General features: G+C 46.1%; 1 protein-coding gene across 2 annotated transcripts in view; it reads left to right on the forward strand.

The window, feature by feature from the left end:
- The window catches only part of LOC119394140 (serine/arginine repetitive matrix protein 2), a 175694-nt gene extending 149056 nt beyond the window's left edge, over positions 1–26638 (forward strand). The window contains exons 1-2 of one of the 2 annotated variants that reach the window (XM_037661394.2): positions 2477–3312; positions 19648–26638. In XM_037661394.2, the coding sequence (XP_037517322.1) occupies positions 2481–3312; positions 19648–19787 (972 nt within the window). In that variant the 5' untranslated portion in view covers positions 2477–2480 and the 3' untranslated portion in view covers positions 19788–26638. Of the gene's footprint in view, positions 1–2476; positions 3313–19647 lie in introns of those variants that run through there. The other variant, XM_037661395.2, reaches the window with a different exon arrangement.
- Positions 26639–27273: the final 635 nt, after the last annotated feature.

Genomic DNA, 27273 nt, shown 5'->3' on the forward strand with positions numbered 1-27273 from the left:
ACGCACGTTGCCATTGGCAGCGTTACCCAACGTAAACACTGTTATATAACACATATGCGGTTCTTCAACATATGTGTGCGTATAAAATATTATACAAATCTTTAGCGTCCTTTTGTAACGTGTCGCTCAGTAAAAAAATGTATGCCACAGTCACCTACCCGCCACATGCTTCGCATAACATCGACTCCACGGTACGGGGATCTGCCTAATTTTATCTTTCGGTATTCTGACTCTTCAGCATATTTTCTTGAGAATTATACCTTCGGCTTGATGCGGCAAATTTGCAGTACGTTTAGGTAAATAAATAGGTAACTAAGTGTAACGAGGCCGACCCACGGTTATCGCTACGAGCACGCCCTCACACGAATACTCGTCGCCGTCGATTCTGTGGAAGCTGCGGCTCGCGAAGACGCAGTGCTTGGCATGTCCGAGCTCTCCTATATCAAATTACGGTTGCTTGTACAGCCACGCTATCACTTACCACCGTCCTGGTCGTCATTACTACTCCTCCTATACTGTGCGTGTACGTTTGCGCGGCGTGCGTTATCGTGTGCAACTGGCCTGCCTCCGTCTCTCTGTTATTTTCTTTGTCGTTTCTTTAGCGCACGGGAGAACGATGGAGAAACGCCAACTATCCAGTCGACGGCGTTAGCTACTGGTCCCCAGCGAGATTCAGCCTTTTTGCTTTTTATTTATTTCTTGGCCGGAGTATTCTCCAGAGCGCCCTTTAGCACACTCTTTCCCCTCAGCCGTCCCATACACGAAAAAGCACGCAGCTTCTCCCCAGATCCTCGACGCCAAGCGAAAGGAACGCGATGGGAAGGAGAAAATGAAACGCAGCTGCAGATGGAACTGAAGAGAATGGCAAAAGCAAAACTGGCGGAGCGGGGGGCATTCACTGAGCAGAAGAAGTAGAAGAAGAAGTAAAAGAAGAACTACGAGGCCGCCTCGGTTCGACGACGATGGCAGCGAGAACAAATCACAGATCGAACCAAGCGGAGCAACAGACACGCACGCGCGCGTGCCCCGCTCGCGTGGCGGCCGTGGGGACGGTTTATTTCCAACAAGACCCTCTGTTTTCTCTTCTTCTTCTTCGCTGTTCTATAGAGGGCGAGAAAGGAGGAGGGTAGAGATTTCGCTGTCGCCCTTTTTTTCCTCAGTGACGCGCTGCACCACGAGAGCGCTTTTGCCTGCCTATATTCTGCTCGGTGCCGCGATAGTAGCGCCTGTGTAAGCGAGAAAGACGAAAAAAAAATGTTAGGACGTTTTTCGGAAGAAGAACAAGAAGAAGAAGAGGAAGAAGAAGAAAAGCGTACTTATAAAAAATAACTATACAAGCAGCACCGTTTGGTGGGAGCAATAGACGCCGGACCGGGGAACAGCAGTCCCGAAATAGAAGAATAGTGCGCGCGGCGGTCGCAGAGACGAGAGTGCCCTTCTTTTTTGCATTCGCCAACTATCCCTCCGCCATTTTTCCTCTCCTACTGACGTCGTCGCCACGCTTGCGCTGTATTTCTTTCTCCTTTTTTTTTTTTCATTCTGTTGCCCCGATCCGGACCGCGGCACGCGCTCTTGTTTGTGTATGTTCTCGTGAGCTGTTCGCCCGTGCATGCCGTGGCTCCCGCCCAGGTCTGGCAGGCTCTGGAACAGAAACATCGGGTGTAAAGGTGGGGAGAGGAGGGCAGTGGCTCGTTGACGAGCGGCGAGAGTGCAGGGGCCCCGCGTAAGGCATGTACTCTCTCCCTCCTCTGCGCCGCCGCTCGTCACTCCCGAGCGGCAACTATCCTCCTCGCCATCTTTCCGACTCTGACGTCCCAGACAGGGCCGCGGCTTGGGCTCTCGGGGTCCAGGCAGGCAGTCTGTTGCGCCACGCGAACGAGGAATACCGGATGAAACGGGTGAGCGGAACGGCTCCGCAGGCAATGAGACGAAGAGCTAAAGGAACAGAATCTCCGTGAAAACGGCCGCCGTGGGACGATCAACTAGAGTGTGAGAAGTGGCCCGCGGTATCCTTGATGTCCTAGCCTTAGGCACGGCCAAAGAATTCTCCACGGTTGTTTCCTTTTCGTGCATCTAGGAACTAGCATTGGTGTGTTTACGTGTTTTGCGTTTGCCTTTTGGATGCAGTGATTCCACTTGTTGGCTACACCAGGTATTTATCAGGGAGCAAACAACCAGCTAAGAAAGACCAGCGGCGACGCTGAACATCGGCCGATCGCTGAACGTTCGGCATTGCCTCGTTGTACACTGGAACGCCAGTGCTATGCCACAGAAAGACCTACATTGAGAAGATAGCGCCCTCGTTCTCCTGTGATATCTAGTAAATGGGTTTAGTGATATTCAAAGAACTATTTCCGAAGCAAACGTACAACCAGTTGAACTGATATATACAAATGCGGTCACTCTGCTAACTGTGTTGAAATGTTACTGTTTGGTGTTACGCAAATTTTAAGTGGGCGCCAAAAGTAATAGTAATAGTTATGGAAGGCAGTGGAAACAAGGCCGGCGCTAGACGTCAGAACTCTAAGAATCGCCGCAAGGAGTGCAAGGAGCAGTCTGCATTCGTACGTATAAAAGAGGACGACGCACCGCGATGCTCTCGAAGTCTCGACAGCCTCACGTGCGGCGGCACCAGCGCGACAGATCGCGACAACTGTGGCGGGAACCGCAGGGCGCAGAAGAATCAGCGACACGGAAGACACCAGCAGCGGCGACCGTCCGTACAGTCGGAAGCGGCAGCTGGCGAGCACGAACAGGACAGGAGTAACGTCCGCGGAAGCAGGAGAGGCAAGAACCCGAACAACAAGAACAACGGCCGCAAGGGACAACGACGCCTTCGACGTTCCGCGTCCTCCGCGGCAGCTGAGCGGGACGACGACAAGAGTACCCCCGCGAAGAGTCGGCAACCGGTGCGAAGGACGAGCAGTGAAGGACCGAGGCCTCGTAGCATGGTGACGCTTCGCGAGGGTCGCGAGATTAGACGGACGGGCAGCTCCAAGCGAGACGCGGACGGTGGCAAGTCGGGGTCCAGGTCGACCCTGGCCTCCGGTGACTGTGGCGGTGCCCAGTGGAATAACGGCGCTTCGAACAGGATGCCAGCAGGGACTGGCGGTCGGCTGCTGAAGACGACGTCGTTGACCGAACTGTTCGCGGTTGAAGTCGGACTGGCGCCCGCTGCTGGACTCACGCACAAGGAGAGCCGTCGGCGTAGGATCGTGTTCGCCGTGGTTCTCGTTGCGTTGGCACTGCTGACGGCCAGCGTCTTGCTCGTCGCCATCACGCTGTTCCTATCGCCGACCGTTGACGAAGTTCGTAAGTACGGTCTCCACAGCTTGTGCGAAAATTTTGGAGAAGCTGGTCCGCTGTTAGTACCTCTCCCACGTTTAGCCTTTCAAATGTGATGCTCGCGGAACCAATTGCTTGGGTACGTAGCGGTCCGACGGACCGCGGCCGGACACGCAGTCTGTTTTTGAAAGTGCACCCTGTGGAAGTGGCCGCGATATTCGTGCGATGATTATCATGACGATTTGATTATTCATGGTGTTTACTTTGGTATTACCTTTGAAACTGAGCGTTGACAAGTAACTCCCTAACCGGTCGGCGTCCTCCTCTGTTTGTCAGCACCACCTCTTACAACAGTGTCAGTGAAAGGTCTCCTGGTTAACCTCGCCGCGTTTTGCCTTTCTTTTCTTTCTACTCTCGTCCTGCTTTTTGTTTCTTTTTTAGTCATAATTACTATTTTTCTAATGCGTTTGCATGATTGAGCATACGCGAGACGCTTGTTTCGTGCCTCTTCGTCATAACGGTGCCATTCTGACTGATTCTTTTTTCAGAAATATCGTATTGCCACCTTCTTAGCGTTTACCGTCGTTTGTCGTTGCTAAAGCGCAAAGCAGTCACTGTCGCCTACATATCACTTTGCATCCTTTATGGACTTCATCAGACATGGGGTACAGGTTGGCGAGTCATGCAAATTTTTTAACGCATTTGTGAAATTCGTATTCTCTTATTCTTCTCGTTGGTGTTGCTTTTGACTGCGTCTTCACCTCTCGACCCTAACACCATCACGTTGGTGTGAGTGAAAATGCAGGGATTGCATTTACAAAGTTTTTTATGGTGCATCTGTATTTATGAGAAGACGTACCAGCAAACTGTGCGGTTGGGCGCGCAATTAGCAGCGGATGCTGCTCAAAAGCAAACAGCTGCTACGAAGAAAATGCTTCGTCAATTCGGTCGCAGAATTCCGGCTCTATCCTTTTTAATAAATGCCTGAAGAAAGAGACGAAATGTGATGTCTTTTTATTTTTTTTTTACTTTCTGGTCTCATGTGCATCGACTTTCGATGTACTGTTTCTCAATAGGCTCACAGAGCATTTTATATGTCAACATGAGGCACACTCTGACGGCGTCGTTTGCTGCCGTCGCTAAAAACAAAGGCCTTAAACTCTCAGGGCTCCACAGTCACAGCCCATATACCAATCTGCCAATCCTAGCTTGAGCGAACGGTTTTGGATTACGTAAGTGATGTCGTGCATTCGTGGTGGTCGTCGCAATGGAGTTTACCGAGCTGTTTTTTTTTCCTAGCAACAAGGAATCAGATATACTGTGTTGTACAATATAAAAGATCAGTTATTGTTGGCTCAATTCATCGATCTCACGGAAAACAATACTGATATGCGGGGTTTTGCGTGCCATATCCCATATGATTCTGAGACACGCCGTAAGTGCTGGACTCCTCATTAATTTGGAATACCTGGTGTTCTTTCACATGCACATAAGCCTATAGGCGTACAGGGGTGTTCTTGCATTCCGCCCCTATCAGAATGCGGCTGCCGTGGCCTGGAATAGAATCCGCGTCCTCGGGCTTAGTGGCGCGACACGTTACCTGCTAAGCTACCATGGCCGGCAGATCTCACGGTTTCTCAACGTGCGCTCGCACGCGTGTGCCCGTGGAAGGTGTTATTGGAAATTGTAATTCCGCTGAGTGGTACCACCTGTGTATGTCGTTTCTTTATTTATTTAAGTCTCGGCTATATGTTGCTGGATCACCTCTGCATAACTGGTACATTTCTGACTATTCAAGTGAATCATACAAAAAAAGGAGCAAAATTATTTGCATCACGAACTGAAATGATAGGTAGCTAATTAAAATGACGCGGCGATAAATTTTAATGAGCAAACATTTGCTTAAATTGCCAAATTTTAATGAAGTCGCGGTGAAGTCCCATTTTGATACAGGGTAAACTCTTAGACTGGCATCTATTTCATTGTATCCGCCCAAAAAAAGTGCCAAATTACGAATTAGCGATGTAGTTATCGTTCTAGGCTTTAAAGCTATTAAACTATTGTGAAACTGTAAAAAAAAGAGCCAGTACACTTCGTACTGCATTTAGAAAAAGTAGGTGATGATCTTGCTTCAAGTCAGAATTTCCGAAAAGCATGCTTGACTTCAGAAATATTCAATGTCAGAAGCTCAACGTATAACAAAGGGAGTAATTAAAAAGTTAAATCTTCAATCTTTGCAACTATATCTATACCTGGATATTGCGTTTCTTCGTGAAAATGAAGGCCGCTTCATCAGACGACACATGCATGAGCAGGCCAAATTGCGCTTCTAAGGCAACTGTCAGAAATATAGCGAAACTTGGAGCACACAAAGATGGACACGGCCGAAGAAAGTGAATACAGGACTAAACTTGCAGTGCACACCTTTTTACATTCTTTCATTTTAGAAATATATTCACTATAGAGCTTTACGCCCAAAATATGTCGCAAGCGGCACAATTAAGAGCGCACAGTACAAGGCGGTGTTCTGTTCGACCTTGTTCAATATTGCGCGACTCGGTCCTCTTTTCTCTCTTTTTTTTTTTATGGTATACATACCCACTAAACGCGCGTATTTGTTCGCACTGTCCATGGGTTTTAGGTCGCAGGCATTTAAGCATCTGACGAGGCAGCAGATGTAGTTGGGCGATATTTTCGGAGCTGTTCGAAAATACTATCGCTATGTATACCTAGACGCTATGTCGCTCCACCGAGACACAAAATAACCCTTCTTAACAATTAAATCGCTGTTTTCAGAATTATTTTTGATGTCTCGTTATTTATCAGAAGTGAGCTGGAAAGTACACCATCCACTGAGGCTTCTAAATAGTTTTGAAGCAGCCGACGCGGCCTCTGTGCATGTACGTGATCCCTCGTCCTATACGTCACGCCGATTGCAGTGCCCATAATTCCAGTGGTGCATGCCCCTAGCTTCCAAAAGTAATCTTGAAACGTGTAGTGCCGGAAAAGATAGAATCAAACTTTTCACTTCATCAATAAAAGAGTACAGCCCAGGCCGTGTCTTCCTGAGTATACTCTGGCAAGATTAGATAAGAAACCGCTGAAACTTTCTCATCGAACAAAAAATGAAAAAAGAAACCGAACCAATTTCTCTAAATGTTTCGTCTAAAAAGCTCTAGCGCCATGAAGTTGGGGAAGTGTAGGCAATGTTTAACGATGGCACGTTTTTTTATATCGTCGAAACTTCGAGGACATGACGTTTACCTCGCCGTAGAGTTACATGCTTTGATTTCTGAGTGTTGTATGACCCGGATGCACGGTACAAAAGGAAGAGAAAAAAAAAAGTGAGCTACATTAAGCAACATTTTGTTCATGATCTGTTGCTTCGTCCATCTAACTTTCTAACGCGATACAGAGAAGCAAAACGGAACAACTTCATCTAGTTATCCTTTCCAATTTCTTAAAAGCCAGCGCTGTGAACCAGAAACTGCTTCTTGCCTGTTTGGTGATGTTCATTCCTTCGTCTTCCAGCTCACTGATGCTCCCTCTTAAAACGATTTCGCACGAAGGACCTTCCGTTAAGCTTTCTGTTCGCATTTTGCTCGAAAGATGGTGCGAATCTCTGCACGTTTCTCTTCGCTATTCGGCGGAATACTTAATATAAGTTACGCGGCTTTTCTGCGGAAAGTCTCATTTGCTTAGTTTGCAAAAACCATGTGCTTTTTTAGTCATATTGTTGTAACGTGTGGCACCACACGTACGTGTTTGTGGCTGCGTGACGTACATTCGTGAGAGTATGGACACCAACGGTACTCCGAAATCAAGCGCATGGCATAGATTAGGTGCGCATTAATCGTGTTCAAACGATTGAATGTATTGAACCGGTTGTACGTTGTATAGCCGCCTAAAAGGAAATGGGAATTTTATCGTAGAACTTGTGGGTGGGCTAGTTCGTACGTGAAACGCTGTCTTGATAAGCCGCACATACAACAGGCCATCATATCTGCGCGACGCAAACTCGCGAACAAAATTTGAAGGGGGTTGGGAGGGGGGCACAGCCTGCGCGGGAGATTCTATCCCGAATTAGAAACCACCTTCAGCGCTAGCAGACAAGCACGAAGGAGAGACGACACCACAATGCGCTGAAGATGGTTTCTAATTCAGTATACCAACAAGCCCAAAAAATGGCGATTCTATCCTCGTGCGAATGAAACTGAAAACAACAAAACAACATGGGATGAAACAGACTCAGGGGCAGGCCACAGAAGGGGTTGAGAAAATTGCAAAAACATTCTCAACTTTGTAAACTGTGCGTAATGCCTCCGTAAGTTTAGGTAAGTTCGACACATGCATATCGGAAGATGTAAAAGAATCAACAGCGCCCAAACAAGGATTGTTTTTAGGGTCAGCGTTTAGAACGTTCAGGAAATTGCTCAACATGCTAACTCTATAGAGACACTCCCTTTTTGACTACCGTGATTTCTTTTGCAAAAGCTTTATACCTAAGCGTTGCCACGTTTTCTGAACTTTATAACATAAAAAGTTAATTTAGGACATACGTGTAGACTCTAGTTAACCTACGAGTGTCATAAACCGGGGACCGAATTCCCAAACCTTTTTTTTTTCTTTAGTGTTTCTTGCCTTTGGCCGCACATCCCTGTTAGTAATATATCCTTTATCAGGGTAGGGGGAACCATTCTTTTGCGAAACTATTACGTCGTAAGTCTTTCCTCGTGAATATGAGGCCGAGCTTTTATTGCAGACAAGCAGGACAAGTTTTGTGTCGTAGACTTCGATGCATGAATGAGTTATTCTGTAGCACCGGTTGATGCTCAACTCCCCGTGTCCACAAAAAGCTCTCACGATGACATTGGCCTTATGATAAAATTTCAACCAATCGTGCTTCTCGACATATTATTAGCGAAAGCAGCGCCGCGTGTTGCAAAGAGCAATTATACTAAAGGAAACGCCTTATGAATTCGGACCCTTGTGAACGTCGTGGTATACGCCATCTCCGCAACGTCAACCGTCTTCGAGAAAATCTTCAGGGCCACATTCAAAGAATCATCTTGCTCTAAAAATGTTCGCAAGAGAATATTTCAACCAATAATGATGTAGGACATATCATTAGAGAAGCCGCTCAACCAACGGCAAGCAGCACTTACGAGAAAGAAGTTTCGTGAATTCAACCCCTGGCACCAGTGTCTCTTTACGAGAATTCTTTGTCGTTTTCTTTCCGACGTCTCTAACAAGATTAGCTGCAACGTTTCTTTTTTCTTCTTCTTCTTTCGAGTGCTGTTCTTACGAATCGCATCAAATACGAGTTCAAAAGGCCAAGCTCTTGAAGCTTTCCGTTCATAATAGCTATTACGGCCGGCCATCTGTGCTAACATCGCCCGCATCGTCGTAATGGGCCTACATTCATATTTCTCTTTGAAGACATTTCTAGCGCGCGGTCTGCTTTGTACATTGCTTAAGCTTGTTTTTGTTGTTGTTTTTTTTTGGCTACTGCCGCAAAACGGGAAAGTTTAAGCTTTGCCACCGTCGATTGGTCATAGACGCTCAAAGCTGCCGTGAACTATTTTGTTTGTAAAATGTATACATTTAGATCAATTGATTCTTTTTCCTCCAAATCGTAGGCACACACACACACACACACACACACACACACACACACACACACACACACACACACACCACACACACACACATACACACACACACACACACACACATATATATATATATATATATATATATATATATATATATAATATATTATATATAATATATATATATATATATATATATATATACGTTGCCCACAGCCACAAGTACACGATACCCTGGGCACATGGCTCTTGTCATTGTATAGACCTTGTTACTGTTTTGTTTTTCTTTGATCTTTCGTTTTTGCGGAAGGTTGGCGCCGGAGTACCATGGCTGTATAGGATTCTATATATACTTGCGCGACCGCTAGAGTGATTGACCGTAAAAAATGAAGCAGCGCCGTATGGACTTCGTTCCTGTTGCGAGCCGGATACAGAGATCACGCGCGGTCTCTCGACACAGGAGTCACGTAAGAGGCGAAACGCAATAACTTGCGTTCCCGTATCAAAACAGACTCCGCTGTCCTTACACACTTGAGAGTACGCTCGCTCTTATTTATTTATTTATTTATTTATTTATTTATTTATTTATTGTTACTGTCGCGTTCCTACTCGCCGCGCTGGTGCAACAGTCGAAGCCGCGTCTTTTGACCGAAACAGAATTGTATTTTATCAAGCGTTTTCCAATCGGCCTGAGACGGGAGCTCATTGAAAGCGACTTTTCATCTCGCATACAAAAGACCGAGTCCGCTTTGTCAGTGTTTCTTTTCTTTTTATTTTTGGACAATATGAGCGTATGTTTTCGGGGTCTGTGTGCGGGGATTTAAGGACATTTTGGACCATCATCAAAGTCACGATTTTTGTTATTATCCTTTTTGCCCCTTGAATGATAATCATCAAACGGTAAACGTCTGTTTTCTCTCTAGTTTTACTTTAACCGGGCCTCTACAACATACTGAGGCTGAAAACTGTAGGACCTCGAAAATATATTCTTTATGTGTAACGTTGAAGTTAGGGACTTACTTTTTCGTGATTACGAGAAAAATATACTGCGAAACTTGTCTCATCCTGCTGTACAAAAGATGAAAGCGTAGCAACGGCAATACGTCTTACAACGACTCAATCAGCATTTCGGTCGAAAGGTTCTTCTTGGCATTCTTTTCGTTTCTCTGCGGCAGAGTCGTTCTTATTTTCCTTCATTCGTTCTGAATGAAACTTTGGGTGCGTGTTCCAGTATAATAGATTCTCGTAGTCAAAACCCCGCCTATATATAACGTATATTTCCAGATAGGCAGTTATACATTGGGGCTTTTCTGGACTCTGGCATACGGATGAATTCACCCCTTTTGAACACAAATATTAACGCGTCGCTGGAATTCTGCGATTCGAATGGAGGGTCGCCAAGACCGTCTCGAGTTAGCAAAGCTTTACGTTAGTAAAACTTTGCTGGCGGTTTTTCTCCATTTTCTTTCTTTTTTCAGACTTACCCATGTGCTCGTTTTGGTTCACTTTGTTATTTCGTGTTTTTGTTTTGTTTTTTATGCCTCTCTCTAAGCAGAACATATGGCCATCCGCACCACACAGCTGTGGTTCGCTTAGTTCTCATCTTTTTACTTCTATTCCTACATATATGTATATATATTTTTTTCTTTTTTCTGGTTGTGGGGCCTCAGTTCCCCGTGCAACTCACGCACTCATGAATGCACTCGTTGACTGTTTCGTTCTTCTTCTATATGTGCATATTTGTATCGGCAAGAAAAAGATAACACTAATAAAAAAAAAGACTTCACATCTTTCTATTTTCATTGTCCCACCCGACCCCCTCTGAAACTTCCCTGCTTTCCTTTCTGCAATTTTCTTTTTTATTTTCTCTTTTTTGCTGGATGGTTTGCGGTACATTGGTTCTGTTTTATTATTTCATCCGGCTCCGCGTCCTTTAGAGTGCTGTGCATTGAAGGACGCCTCGGCCATTTTTACGCTTCACTGTTGAGTGGCAGAAAAAGTTGGGAGGCCGGAAAATGAAGGAAGGAGAGGAGGATTGGTGGGAGGTAACTCACACAGCTGACCTCTTCCATGTGCATCACCATGCCTGAAACGAGTGAATGGGGAGAGGTGGGGAGGGAGGTAAGGTGGCTGTAACAGCTGACTTCTGCTACCCGTGGTCTCTCTGTCGCTTGGTCGATGAAGGTTGCGGACTGATCTCACATCGTCATTTCATCTTCACCAGTGCAGGGCAGCCAAGCAACACAACCTATTCTTTTTTTTTTAATTATTGCAACGATGAATAGGAAATGTTGGTGCCTTTATTAAGGCACCGGCTACTCCTTCTCGCTTAGCAAACGAAATACACAATACTAAAACAAAATAGAAATAAAATGGGCACGAAATATGTCATACAGTAGAACACAAGATGTGCAAACACAGTACAATTCAACAGCACGTGAGTCACTAGTATTCGATCAGGAGTTCAGGTAAGTAAAGTAAGTTCACTTGTACACGTACAAAGTCAGATGTTTCGTATGGCTTGACACACGCACGAAAACACACAAGGGGCGAATAATTATTACACAGAACATAAAACACACGATTACCACATTATGCAATCCTGAACACATGAGAAGACTAGTGTTACGCATTTTGCTTTATGACTTCTCACTCTCTCTCTCTCTGGAGGAGTTAGCATTGATTGATTGATTGATTGATTGATTGATTGATTGATTGATTGATTGATTGATTGATTGATTGATTGATTGATTGATTGATTGATTGATTGATTGATTGATTGATTGATTGATTGATTCCCGCCGTAATCCTTCACAAGGAAGGCGCGGTGCCGCCAAGCTCCATAGCACGGGTTCGATTCACAGCGGCCGCATTTCGATTCAGGCGATATGCAAAAAGAACACCCGTTCACTGGGATTTCGGTTTAAGTTAAAGGACTCCAGGTGGTCAAAATTATTCCGATGCCCCTCGCCATTGCCTGCCTCGGAAATTAAATTGCAACTTTGGAACGTGAGACCCCAAAAATCCTTTTAGGTTAGTTTGGTTTAGGTTTTTTTTTTTTTTTTCGTGTGTGCGTGTGTTTATATGAAGTTTCCCTTACGTTTTCTCTTGACTATACTCTCTTTTTTTTTCTTATGTGTGCACCACATGAAAAAGGAAATGGTATATATTGACCTTTTGGAACAATGTTACAGACCAACTCACCATGCATATATCAACCGCTTGGTGTCTTCGCCGCGGATCCAGGCCTCGATATAGACGATCTTGCATTTCGTCTCCATAGAAACGAGACCGTCTCTGCCGGAAATTGAATCCACGACTTCGGGCTCAGCGGTAGAATAGCACGGCCACTGGGCCTTCACGGCGAGTCAGAGCTGTGTTCTGATGTCGAGCTTTAAGATTTCACACAGGAAGAGAGAGAGAGAAAGCAAGAGGAGGAAAGATTAACCATACGAGCGTGCGGTTTGCTAGCCCGCACTGAGGATAAAGAAATGGGGAATAGAAATGGAAAGAGAGAGAGGAGAGCACTGCACGTACAAAGGGGTACAATCGGTCCCTGAGGCCGGAGCTTCTGTGACCTACAGACTTCAGCGCTCTGCCATTCGATTGGGGAATCGCGGTCTTTGAGATGACCGTGAGCGAGCCATGGTGATTACTGAACCGCCGAAAACACTGGATTAACAACCTCCAGCAGTTACCGGGAAGTTCGGGCTGTAGGAGTACCTCGGTTGTACAAAAGCATGAGTATGGTGTCCACTGTCCAGACGAGATCGAGCATCGCGGCAATGTCCTGGTCTTTCTCGGGCAAGTCGTGGGGAACCAGCGCTGTCATTGACACGCGTCAGTGTCTTGCTGCGACCATTGGAGTTGCTGTGGATTGTGTTATGGCTTCGGCTGTGGCTGTAGATGGAACTAAAATGTCATGGTGTTCCTAAAATTCATTTTTATTTCTAATTTTGTGATTGATTATATGCCAGGTGCGTAGTTTCATTGCACCACAGGCACTTGATTCACGCGGACACAATGTACGATTCCGTGTATCATCTCACGTAACGTGAAACTTACGTTGAATAGATTAGTATGTATTTGTTGTTTTGCTGAAGTTGCAACTTGAAATAATAGCTGATTAACCTACTTTAACACAAAATACGTTCCGAGCTTTAATTTAAGAATTTTACTCGTCGAAAAATTGCGTTGTTGTTAAGTATGCTAGAATCGCCTGTCCTCTTTTATGGTGACACCGCGAATATATGAGCGCCAATAATACAAGTTTATCGCAAATTCTTCAAGCTCACCGAGGCGTATTCCTTCGCCTAAATAACGCAAATTAACCATCACTTGCACGAGCGTGCTCGTCTTCTCTCAGCTCCATTTCAACTAATGTCACTATAAGCTCCATTGAACTGACAGCCCGAACTGCATGACCAAAATGAAAGATAAGGAAGACAGTTAGCATTCTTACAAATTGCTTAAAAAGTGCATGAAAAGCCCGATCAAGAACCAGACTGCCAAGCGTGTTACGCACACTACGCAAGGCGTCCTAGGTTTCGATAGGGCGCAAAGTGTATAAGCCAGAGAAAAATGAATTTTCATATTCGGTGCCGTTGGTCCTTTTTTATATCCTTTCACGAATCGCTGCTGTCAGTAACAACAATTGCCGATCCGGCGTTCTCGTCATCCCCTTCAATACGAGCAGAACGAAGCGCGCATACATGCCATATACAGATCACCGGTGTTTCGTACGAGTGGTGGCGCGTCAGTTCACGTATATATCCATTCATATATGCGCGGCTAGTATCAGTGAAAGATTTCCGCGCGCTTGACGCAGATGTCGTGTTTCACTTCTGATATCCTGTTCAATAATATCCTGCAGAGATCGAAGGAGAAAAAAGTGTAATGAAAAAAAAATTGCAAGGATACGCATCGACGGCCACTCGCCTATCGTCCTTTCCACATGTCCTCCCCTCCGCCATGTTTCTTTTCGGCGTCGTTCTCACATGCAACGCCATAGCAACAGGCCCAATTTCTCCGTATTTGCCTTCTCGGGGGCTCGCGCACCGCCCCGTATACGCAGTGGACAACCACATAAGTCACACACACGCACAAACGCAGCGAATTGAGACGCAGCCGAGTAGCCTTCCCATCGACACGACACGGAACCTGCTTTGCAATTCAGAAGATATCCGAAATCGCCACAGCATCGAGGAATCTTTGCTCTTTTATTGTTTCGTCGCTTCTGGCGTGAAAACAGCCTGTCGAGATCCCCTTTTCGATTCCAGGGGATTTTCTTCGCTCGGACGCGTCGTCACACGTATACGCGCTGAACCAACATGGAGGACTTTTCCGCTGCTTGTCGCCGAATCCTCCGCCTCTACGTCGAAAGCCTGCGGAAAAAAGTTGTACAGGCACGAAACACTTGGAGTGAAAGAAAAAGGCTGATATGAGGGCCCGAGTGAGACAGGGCAATCTTCTGTGTCTCTTCGATTCATTAAACGTCCAGTCTGCTTTGTGCTCCGAGAATATAGGATGAGTGTTTTTCAATACGGCGATGATACCGGTGTTCTTTTCCGTTTGCTTTTATTTTTTTTTACGACGGGACTGGGGAAAGAAACAAGAACCAAGTCGCGGTGCCTAAGCGAAGGTCCGTGCATCGGATCTGTAAGAAAGTTGTGAGCGATATTCGATGACCTGAAAAGTAACATGAAAAAGTACTAAATGGCTGGGAAAAAAGATGGTGCGAGCAGCTTTTTAATCAAAGGTTCGGGAAAGCGTCGGAAGGCGTTTTTCTTTATATTTTTTTCTCTACCATTTTCGTACCTGTAGAGTTATCGAGCGTGTGTTTTTATTTTTAATGCAATACAGAACTTTATTCTCTTTTTAATATTGGCTGTGAAAGATCGAAAAATTGCACTCCTTGAGCTCAACTACATCAAGCGGCGGGTATTACATTCACGAGAAATCGAACTTGAATAAAAGTCAACTAAGTAACGTTTTTAATCAGTTACTTTGCGTTGCACACTGCAGTTGAATAACTTGAGCCGCTTAATTTGCAAGGCACATCAACCTATAGCACGCAATACGAGGATGTCGCAGATTCGAGGAATGCGCTGTCAAACTTGCGGTTAAAATTAGTTGTTGTCCCATTTTAGAGCGAAGCTGTATACCACTACCCCGGAACGGTTTCGTCTCCGTGGACTAAAAACGAAACCCCAGACCCCTAAACCACGAACAGACGCTTGCGCTCGCGTTCTCCTCTGCTATACTCGCGGACAACTTTTCTTGGCAATGAAGGCGAATCTACGGGGGCGGAGCGTCTGCACATGTACTGCTACGCGAAGTAGTCCGGTTTGGCGCGCGTCGCGTAACGCCGTGGAAAGTGATGGCTAGCGTTGCATTTCGACGCAAACGCTGCTTAGCGTCTAAGGTACGGGTAAAAGGCGCGACTTTTTCACGCACGCAAAAACGCAAAGTGACAACGTTTAAAGTAAAAGAAGTACAAATATCTCGCTTGTGTGCGCTGCGTTCCGTCTCAAAAAGCTACATGTAGAAAATGAAGGATTATTTTTATATATCTCACGCAGAAAATACGGACGCAATTGTGGGACTACATTCATTAGCGTTAGGATACGTGCATTGTGGCTCTGTAGCCTTCGCTTCATTGCCAAGAAAAGTTGTCCGCGAGTATAGCAGCGGCGCGCGTTCCTTGCGTTCTCACCTCGGACGCTGAGGAAGGGCATTCGGAGAGGTGGACAGACGAGCCGACGAACGCGTCCGCTGTAGACTCGTACACAACTGCAACGCCACAAGTAAATTTCGATCTCTGGGTGGTTTAGGGGCCCTTTAACAATTTAGGCAAGCGGCATATCTTTCTTTGCAATCAGGCATACAGCATAGAGCTCAGCATTCGTTTCAATAAAAAAAAACACATGACAAGCATCAAAGCCGCATGATGGATGATAAGGAACCTGTGAACAACGGGATCACTCTTCCACACGTTCCCGGTGAAGATTAGGTTGCAGCTGCTTTGCACTTCCCACAAGAGCTTCGAATGACGTCAAACGGCCTTTCCTTCTTCCCGCGTGTGTTTCCCGCTTTCATATATAAATGGGAGACCCGTCTATCAACTCAGTCAGTTCATTCTAAAACTGCCATGGGTAGATCACGGAAATTAACGACACCAGAAGAACAGCGTGAATACAATGCTCTACTAAAGGAACAAATTCGTCTTGCTGAAAATGGTCGCGGAAACAATCAAGATCTACCACAGTGACCACGAAACGATTATCACTACCCTTACTCTTATCACTACCAAACAGGGGTCGGCAGCCTGCCGCCCGCGGGCCCCCCGAGAGAGCGCCCCCCCCCCCTTTTTTTTTCTTCTTTCTACCGATCTAAAGGCCCACATGGCAGTTTTGACCTCAGATGGGGTTTTCGTGCTGAACCTATGTTTGTAAATTGCAACCTTCTCACATGCGGGCAGAAAATAAACATGATTTGTATTCCAATTTTGTACATTATCGTCAATTCGCCGAATTTTTTTCTCGCTGCCTGCAATGGCCCCTCCCCCCCCCCCCCCCTATTTGCCATCTGACCCCCGCTGTGGCGGCTTCATGAAAACTTGGCCCTACGCCTCAAAAGGTTGCCGACCCCTGCTCTAAAGTAATAATAAACCATACCCCCCCCCCCCCCCCCCATTGGCATGAGTGGTGTTTGGTACAGCTTCGCTGGACATTCACGTTCGCATGGTGAAATGGCGGCATTTTTTTTTCGAACTTCAATCAGCTGTTGAGCCGGGAAGTATATGTACTTTGGAAGTAATTTCGTTATAACCATATAGGCGTGCGCACTAGGGGGCAGGGGCGACCGTCCTTCTAAATAACCTTGAGGGTGGGGGGGAGGACAAAGTCTGCCCCAAACTGTTACTCAGTCGTACCTCTCCCGTCATTGTTTAAGGAGCAGGGTTATGGACACGCGGGTTTTTGACGATAACTGTGGCCGAAGGCCCCTGGTGTTGCATTCCGAGAATTGTTTACTTCCCATCTTTACTCCCCGAAAGCCAAGTACCACAGGCAGTCCACTGTTGGAAGCACGTCATCCTTTCATTTTTATTTTTATTTTTTCATCCATTGTTAAGCATGTGGTCTTTTGAACTCGACCAAAAAAAAGGGGGGGGGGGGCTGATATGAAATATCAGCCCCCCTCCCCCTAATAGCGACCCCTAATAGAGTAACTGTCTCGAATTCAGTGGTTCTACTCGCGAGGGCGAACAAGGTCTTCTTTGTCGTTATATGAGTTTCCTGTCGTGATTAGCCGCGATGAACACTACTCTACGAAACATTCCTGCGTATGGAGGATTTTCTTTTTCTTTTTTTAATGCCGGTGCTGTGACTGAAGTGGTGCTGTGCGATGTATGCGGTCATTGTTTTCACGGGCTTTTTTTTTTTCTACAGCCCAGTAAGCCTGCTAATATCACTACATATACTGCGCTCTATCTGCTTACTGCATGTCTGTCCAGTTGCGTGCATCAGGTTGCATCAAGATTTCGCTCTGTGCATTGCGTAACTGCAGAGAATAAATGTGATTATTGTAATTATCTTTCAGTTATTTGTTTGTTCTGTTCGTTATCATTGTCTCCACGGTTATAATCTGTTCGTTCACATTTGAAGCAGTCCCGTTCGCTTGTTTGTATTTCAGGCCGCGTAAGGTAACACGCTCCACTCATGCAGGCTGAGCGCTTTGGTTTCATCAACGTTCTGCCCCTATATTTTACTGTATTCTCGATGCTGACTTGTCGTCGTTGGGGCTGAATATACAGAGCCATGGCACACGAAGAGACCGTAGACGCAACAGACAACAAAGAACCGTTGAGTCGTTTTGATCTGAATGAACCAAATCACTCATTCAACCTGCGTACTACTGAGCTCCTCTTCATAGCCTCCTCCTCTTCGTCGTGAACAGTGCGCCCAACAGCTTCGTGCTGGACATTTCACCTCTGTTTTGGAATAGCCGGCTCTAATGTAGCCTGCCCTCCCATACGTGTGCAGCTATTAAGCAACAAAAGCTGGACAGAAAACATATTTCCCCGGCGAACAAAAAGAATACCCGGGCATCAATGAGAGGGAACTGAAATGATCGGCTAAATACGAGCCTGGGCTGTGGGGCTGCTCGCGCTTTCGTTTCATCTAAAGGAAGAGAGGCGGGCCCCTTCGGGATGTTCAGGAAAGCTGATGGGAAAGGGCAAGAGGTAGGGAAAAAAAAGGTGGGGCCGGTGATCATCCGTGCGTGACCCCCACTGGAGGTCAACAGAGGCGGGAGAGTACTCGAGCGAGCTTTGGCTTCTGACGTAAACCACAAGGTCGAAAGCGTAGGGGTGCGAGGGGGCAGCGAGGGGTCGCGGCCCGAACAGATGCTGCGTTTGATTTGCCGCCGTTGCTGCCGCTTCCCCATTCAGTTGGGTCGTCGAAGAAGCGGGGGGTGCGAAGGCAAAGGAAGAGGATGGGGAACGAGCTCAGTGAAAGTGGCTTCAGGGGTGACTGTATAGAGAGTCAATTGCGCTAACTGCGGGCGAAAGCTTTCAGAGCTGTCGGTCATCCGTGCGGGTCAAAGCTGCAGTGACCGTCGCCATGACGGACAGTGTGCGCTCCAGTTGCGCTGAGCTAACACATCAGAAAACCGTCAGTCCGTATATACAAAGTACACAGTTAGCGCTCGCGCGAAACTGAGCGTTCAGAAGGCGGCGTACTGCGAAAATGAAAGCCTGACTGCGGCAGCTGGCGTATCGTTGCCACCCGCTTCGTGTCGCTTGGTCCGCGCAACTAAAGAGAAATAAAAAGAAAGAACTCGAAAAGAAAATAGTGGAAGGCTCGTTGACTCCCGACCCGTATCAACTCTCCTCTTCTGTCGATGACGATGACCTCGAGGCGTATGCTAATGTATCGTTTATCGGTTTCATTCCATTACTTTCGCCGCATCGCTACCACGGCTGAAAAAAGACGAATGCCTTATGTCGACGCCTCCATATCTATTATTTCTCCCCTTTCTGTTTGTTCTCCGAAATCTTCGGAGAAATCTTGGTAGTGCACCCTTCCTCGAAGGGTGGACTACCGAGATCACAGACGCTAATGCTTCAAAAATGTAATGCGCATATGGCCGATAAATATTGCCAAAAATGTGCGTCCGAGCGCACCAGAGACTTTTTCAATGCTCTCACATGCATGCTTCATTGGTGCAACCAGGCGTTGAGCCTTGATCTATGCCATATTAGAAGTATAATAACTCGAAACACACTGAAGAGCTATAGAGGAAGTCCCGTTCTATTCGGTATTCTCGAAATTACTTTGACAAGCGTAAGCTTGTTTGTTTGTTTGTTTGTTTGTTTGTTTGTTGTTTGTTTGTTTGTTTGTTTGTTTGTTTGTTTGTTTGTTTGTTTGTTTGTTTGTTTGTTTGTTTGTTTGTTTGTTTGTTTGTTTGTTTGTTTGTTTGTTTGTTTGTTTGTTTGTTCTATTCCTCAAGCCACATTCACTCTTTTCATGGCTTTGAATTGTTGTCTCGTGTAAATCCTTGACAGATATCATAATGTAATGTAGCGTTTAAGTCAAACTAGGAGACAATAATGCATTAGAAGTTGCGTTAACTTGCTATAGCTGCAGCTGCGCCAAAATGAGTTCAATTCGAAATTCCTCTGGACATTGCGTGTTCACTAAAACCTTTCTCTCTTCTCTCTTTCTCCCTTCCTCCCGCGCATGCGCAGTGAGGAAAGAGAACGAGAACCTGTTCCGGCTTCCGACGTCCACGGCTGCCACCACCACGACGGGAGGCGCCGTGACGGCGACCACGGCGTTCACACCTGACAACGCGACGCTGACAGCGCCGACGGTGGCCGTCGGCTGACGTCGACGCCTGGCCATGACTGATGCGCGGCCCCAGTGCTATCGCCACCACCACCACAGTCGCCGCAGGAGATGCTCATTCCTGTCACGAGACAACGCCGGGAGGACTCGGACGTTTCCCGATTTAGATGACGCGTGTTGCCTCACACGAGGAAGGCACCGGAGGCGCGTGTAGCTTGACCAAGCATGGTTTCGTCAGTTCAGCGGCGCAGAACCAGAACATTCATTAGCGTACTCGCGGACAGTCAGAAAATCGCTCCAGTCCCCTCACCACAAGAATTCACTGATTCTCCACATACGTTCGCCTTTTTTAACTTTTAGTTGGTAGTTACATTACGCGGAAATTTTCTCTTACATACCTGTACAGTTCGCGTTTTAGTCTTGTTCAACTTATGTTTTCTCCAAATTACGTTAAGAAATTCAGCAAGTTCTTGCTTTTCTTTTTTCTTTCCCAAGCCACATTCGCTCATCACCTTAGACACTCTTTCATGGTTTTAAAATGTGTCTTGTGAATCCTTGACAGAGACCACAATTTAACGTCACGTTTAAATTGAACTAGAAAACAGTAATGCATTATAACTTACGTTACCTTGTTTAACTGCAGCATTTGCAGGAAAAAAAAATCCGTTTTACAACAAAAGTTTTAAATGATAGCACTTATGAGCGCGTTAAGTTAAGAAAAATCAAGTGCAGAAATTCCAATCTGGTATTTCTTTTGTCTGAATTCTACACACTACAATAATCAACACAATTCAATTACGATGCTGTGGAGCCAACTTTTCGAACATTGATACTTTCATACTTGACACTGGTGCCTGAGGGGACGGAGAGGGCTCTGCATGCACAATTGTGTTTCTCATCCTCATCAGCTCCAACTCGTTCTTTACCGCTGGCCACATGAAATCCCAGGGAGCACGAGTTAAAACGCGTTGCTCAAAAAGCTGCCCGCGTGGACCTCGATATGGAGCCTGCAGTTTTGGCTCTGAACTTTCGATCGTGTGGTTGCACATAGCGTACGGGCAGGCAACACTGGAAACGCCAACTTCGACAACTCTGGGGGAAGTTGGCCTGACAAGCATGCCGCGTTGTATAGGCTCGAATGCCAGCCACACTGTGCGCGGGGCCCTCCGAAGTCTCCGTCAACTGGAGTCACCGGTGATGCCTGCCAGCGTGTGTTTCACATCTTCTCTGTGTCAAGGCGGTAATTAGTCGAGATAACGGACGCGCCCCCAACCGGGCCATTCGCAGTCACCGGTGATTACGTCACTGCAGTGTTGTTCTTTTTTTTTCTGTCTGTCCGTCTTAATTTCCTCCTATCTCTCTAAGTCATTACGTGTAGCATTTGCTCAGTCCACGCGAGTCCAAAGTGAACCTTTTCCGCGTGTACGTCTGACCATCCATTGTGTTGTTCTTTTTTCTTCGTTGTGTTTGCATTGCGTCGTCGGTGTTTACGTTCAAAGCGCAGACTAAACGAGCGAGAATGGCGAGAGAAAAGACGACTGAAGGGGCCATGAATGAAGTGCCGAAAACTTCATGCGACGCAGTCGCGTTCGTCTATTGTTTGTATATATAGAGTGCACAATACTGGAGCCCAAATTGCAGTCTTTTTCTCCGGTATAGTAATGAGACATGACTGTCTGGTTGTTATGAAAGTTCTTAATACCCGCAGGGGCAAGCTAAGTGCAACACTTTTTGTCCTTGCTTATACTCTCCTATACTGGTAGCATACATACTAATTTATATCGTGCTTTTATTTATTCTCTCGTGCTTTTATATCGTGTGCTGCTGTAGGGATTCGCGACGTAATGTCGCTTATGCCTCCTCATTTCAGTTCGTTTTTCTTGTTGTTTTTTTAAATAACTTACAAACGGCTTTAAGCGTCGAGGTATCATCGCAAATCAAATCAACCATTTTCAAACTGCTATGATTCCACGGATCGTACCATTCAGGCAACGGCAGTCATTACTGCTTCACACGACACCTATTGGTAGAATGACTGAATTTTATCACACGAATAATGCGCGTCTTTAGGTAGCGCGCAGTTCTTAACGTCAGTTTAAATACCGAAGGGAGAGTGTGAAGAAGTCTAGTTAGTGTTTCAAAAGAGAAAACTTAAGTAAAATGCGATGTACGACCTAACGCACTATGTTGAACAGACCTGTCGAACTATGGAACCACCTAGCGTGTGACGCCACAGCTAAAACAGTTGTTACCCTACGGCAGATTTTCAACTTCAATTCGTGATCACTGAAGCGTATTTCTGCGTGAGAAATTGAACGCTCTAAGTTTCTGTGTGGCCCCCGTTCTAATCGGCATGGGGGGCTGCAATGCTTTGGAAGTGTAAATTACTGTGACGCATTGCTCAAACAAGTTGTAGAGGCATGATCTTCTTTCATGGTCCCCGCGGTTTGTACAAGTGTATTGATAAGACGAGTGATATAATATACCGCGTGCGTGACAAGATTGAGCGTGCAGTGTAGCGTTGTTTAGTGATACAATGTATAGATGTTACGAAAAACTTGTCAACTCTCGATGGTCTTGCAGTGGGTGATAGTTTTGTTTCTGTAGAGATTGTATACAGTCTTTTGGTAGAAGTGTACTAACGGCCGGAATCGAAATGCGACCTATATGTAGATCCGGTGAAGAAAAATTGCACGAGCAGCTCTTGCTTGAACGTTCTTTTTTTTTTTTTTTGTCTCTCTCCTAAAGCGCACGCAAAACCGAACATAGTTGCGTGACGACGAGACACACGTAAAGCATTAAACCTAGCTAAAAGTTGACAAAAACAAAAAAAAAAGCTAATATAGGTACGTATAGTTGTGCCTGCCGTGATTTGTGATGCAGCAACTGCAATAGGAGATGGTAGGCACTTTTATTGAGGGCTGGGACTCGCCAAGGAAAGGGTGTAAAATAGCATACTTTCCCGCAATGCTTTCGCGCTAAAGTATGCAGTACACTTTAATTCAGTTAGGAGTGCACACGCATGAACTTATTGAAGCAGAGTTTACCGAATTCGCAGCGCAAGCGACCAGCACTTTCAAACGCATTGCTTGGAAGGTAACACAATAGGCTTTATTTTCTTTTTTTTCGTGCTAACTTAAGATAATTAGTGTTCGCCCGTGCGCTGCGACTGATGTTAATCCTGTACTTGCAAATGTGGCTAAACGTAAGAAGCTCCTCCTTTGCTCGTTTTGAAACCGCCGCATTTTTTGCTAGATGACTAAAATGAAATAAAAAATAAGGTAGTAGCATTTCGTCGCTCTCTTCGTACACCGCAAGTGACGTTTCCATGCACCAGTGGCCGAAACCTGCCTGCATATACAGTAACGCCTCACACCGCACTAATTTTATGCGCTCGACGGAAAGGTGGTGGCGAGCATGGGACTGCTAAGTGAAACCCCGTGCGGCCTCCGCACAAGACTACACAAAGGAGACTATCCCCCGTTTTATACGAACGCACGTACTCAATCCGCGCATCAGCTCGGCAACCCAGAGACCCGCTTTATACGACATCCAATTTGCCAAGCGCAGCAGGCACAGGACCTACGTGAAACCGAAAGTTTTCTTTATGCGTTCCAGGCAAGCACTTTATATACATAGCTCGGCGATGCGAAGATGACTGCAGTGCGGTCCGCGAACCCTTCCTGTAATACCGAATTCATGTATACGCGGCATTTCCATCGGTCCATCTAGAATGCACCCCAGTTGGAGAACTGTAGCTTGAACTGGCCTCTGGAACTAGATTGCATTGATTAACTGGCAGCGGTAAGTGGTACCGCGAGTTAATGTTCTAATGCTGCGTAATTATAGTTTCGCGGCTAACCAGTATAACGCTCCCGGCGCTGCAGCTCGAAAAGGAGTCGTTGTTGCGTGCAGCGCTTGTGATGGGCAGAATGCAGCAAAGCCTGGCGACAAAAATGAAGTGGTGTCTCTGTAATACGACGACGCGAAAGCTGCCAAACACGCCCCCGAAATCAACCCCGATCTCAATGCATACAATTACAGAGTGGAAAGATGGAGTGAAGCATTGGATACGATGCGAACTAGTCATAGTTTATAGACAATCGCAGCGGAGCCACTTTGCAAAGGTATTACGACGCATTTGTACACTGAAAGAAGAGACGCGATACTCTCCTGGTACACACGCAAAGACCGGCGCGTGATAGCACAAGCTGTTCACGCGCGTTGACTCCCTTTGATTTTCTGCATTCGTTTCTCTTGTTTAGAAAAGCATAGCGCACATCCTCGGTGTAGTCATCTATAGGACGTCTCGTGTTCAGGTCAGACTATCTGTGTATGCATGAGCGAGCTGGACCTTACTCCATTGCGAGAGCGCCGTTAGAGTCTAGATTCCATTGCGAGAAAACGCATTACGTTACGTTGCTGTATTTATCGCTTCATGTCGTGTCGCGGTCAACTTACTATGTCTTAAATAATGGGAACTGGCGAACACAATCGGTACGAAGGGGTGTTACCAGACTATTCGTTTCTCAAAGGAAGCAATGAAAAACTACGACGGTAAAACGTGGCTCGGTAAACATAGGAAAACATGACTCGGCATCAATAAGACAAACCATTTTCGAAGTTAAGCGTTACTGGTTGAGGAGAGACAGACACTAGTCAGTTTTAAAAGAACGTCATAAGAGCAACATATTTATATGTCGCAAGTTATTATACAAGGTCCATTAACCATCGCCACTTCGAGAACATTGCGAAAACCTTGTCTGAAAGAGCGCTATGACGTCAACTTTTCGGAACCATAAACTGCGTCGAATAGAAAGCTCTGCGTTTGGTCTAACAGCGTGTAAGTGTTTACTTGCATGAATGTATCCAACTAAATTTTATTCGAGTAACCACCTGTCGACTGTGTACTAAAAAAAATTGTGAGCTCGTTAATGCCTGTTCATGCAGTGCTGGCTTCTAATTTGACGGTACAGCATACAGCATGCCATGGCTAAGTATAGCAGCGACGGTGGCCAGAAACAGTCGTAGCTAACGCTGCACAGGTGTGACGGTATAGAAGTTGCGTACGCTCTTCCGTCCGGGCTTCATTAGGCGTGCATTGTTGACAGCTTCGGCAATGCGCACCTCCTCGAGCTATATATATAACACACGGCGTTCACACGATGAGATTATCCGAGTGCCGACAGATACGGGATGTGCTGTGTGACAAGCTCGGTTGGCTGGCGTTGCAGTGGTACAAAATGGAAGGTGCGTGTCGGACGTGGAACCCTTTCAACACATTACTCAATGTCGCGTTTTTACTGATATGCGCAGGCGGGGCGAGCAGTGGCAATGGGTATCACACGTTGGCTGTGCAGGTTTCAAGCCTTTGTCGCTTTGACTGAGCACCCTTGTCACGTCACTATCTCTTCTCTATACGGAAGAAACTCGCAGTTGTAAAATTGCGCGTGATGTTTGTTCGCAAATGAATGTATGGCAGGTACATTACGTCAGTATTATTCCAATTCCATTAATTTTTTGTTTCGCATGTTGCTCGTCGCGCCACCCTCCGCGTTTATTAGAATAACCAGACACTAAGGAACGGCAGGCGATAGCAATAGTTACGTTATTCAGGGTCATCTTTTTGTCTATCGATGTTGAGAATTGTTCCCGGCAAGATAAAGTGCGGTTGTGTTTATAGGTTATTCGTTCTCGACTCTTATTCTGCTAATGCTTTTTGAGTATCAGTCAGGAGACGAGTCTGGTTCTCATAATACCCCGCCTGGCACGATCGTATTTTCATTTGTTTATTTTTTCTTTCAACCATTGCCGAAAAGGAAATTGCTGAAACTATGATTTATTCCTTCGTGGACAGTTGGCATGATTGCCTTCGAGGAGTTACACATGCTCTAGCCACGCGTAACCGCAGCAAACGTTTTAATATACCGTATTTACTCGAATTTAGGCCGGCCCCGAGTCTAAGCCGACCCCCGAAGTTTGCAAGGCCAGAAAAAAACTTAATCATTGTACTCGAATCTAAGCCGACTCCCCCCCCTCCCTTTCGCACATCGTTTTTTCGTAAAGAACATCGGCTTAGATTCGAGTAAATACGGTATGCGAGAAGGCGTGATGCATCAGTGGGAGCCGAGAAGCACGGTTAAGGACAAAAATGTTGTTAACTTGAAACAATTATATAAATTATCTTGAATTAGACAAAAGTTACCAACTGATCATGAGCAGTCATGAGGCTACTTCATAAGTATCGACGCAGGTCTCTGAGAGACTTTTTGTTAAGAGAAAGTATTGAAAAACTTGCTTCCTTTCGCAACCTGAAAATTGAACGATTTGTCAGTGTGAACGAATTCATTCAAAGATATAAGCACTGAAGGGTCGACAATAAAAGCGTTGATGGCACGCAAAACAAAGTGAGCTCGTCGCCGAGGAAATTCTGAAAGCACAGATGGTGTAAAGACCCCAAAGAAAACGAGTGCACAGAGTGTTGCTTGTATCCTTATTCACCGTGCCGCTCTCGACACCTCCTTCCTTTCTATCTGGGATCACTCACATGGTTAGGTGAGACAATGAAAAGAAAAAGTTCGTGGAAGCTTCTTTTTTTCCTTCGGCCAGAACTCTTATTCCCGCACAAGTTTGCGACGTGAGTGTGACGTTGCGCCAGCAAAGGTGACGCATCTTCTTGACGTTCAGTGTTTCGCGGGTGACATTCCTGTCATCGAGGGAAGATTTCGTGTGCATTGCAACACTTTTCTTTTTAGCGCCGTGTTCTGTTTCCATTCCCAGCTACTCGCGTGCCAAAGCCGTGTGTGATGTTGTATTTGCAAACGTGCTATTAATAATACTTGTATGTTTCTAGTCACTCGATTAGGTTTATATCGCAAGGAGACAAATAAAGTGTCGTCAACGGCCAAACGGCTCACAAAGGTCTCGTTTACTCACGCAATTCTTCAAACGGTACGGATAGCCTGTCACTTGGACGTTGTTTATAAGCATTTCTTTCAAGTTCGTCAGTGTGAGTGCTTGGGCATGTTGGTATAAGCAATGAATGCAGCTTCTGGTGCACTAGACGAGGACAAATACCGGTTCATAGTATACTTGCTCGATGGTTTGCCGACGTGCTAAACAGTTGAAGCCGAATTGGTTGACAGGTTAGGTGACTCTATCGCCCTATCTAGGAAGGAACTGTCTACAGTCGGAAACAACTTTAGAAATCAGCATCATTTCCTCCTCAAAGGCGGATGAACACAAGCCTGCACCAATGGGCACGCATACGGGACTGACGTCATGAGTGGGACGGCCGGTGGCTCCGCCTTCGGAGAACATCGGCGCGTGCACGAGCGGGACTATTTTTTCAGTCGCGGAGGCGATCGGCTGCCGCGCTTCGGTCGTCTGGGCGGGGCCTCTCCTGACTTCTTAAGTTGTATCCGACTATAGGCATGTAGTTCCTTGGTTCGAAATAACTTGTATAAGTCCGCGCTCGCGTGCCTCGTGTACCTTCTTTGTCCTCTTCTTGTGCGCTAGAAGCTTCG

This window comes from Rhipicephalus sanguineus, chromosome 5 (assembly GCF_013339695.2).
Source record: "Rhipicephalus sanguineus isolate Rsan-2018 chromosome 5, BIME_Rsan_1.4, whole genome shotgun sequence".
Classification (NCBI taxonomy): Eukaryota; Metazoa; Arthropoda; class Arachnida; order Ixodida; family Ixodidae; genus Rhipicephalus; species Rhipicephalus sanguineus.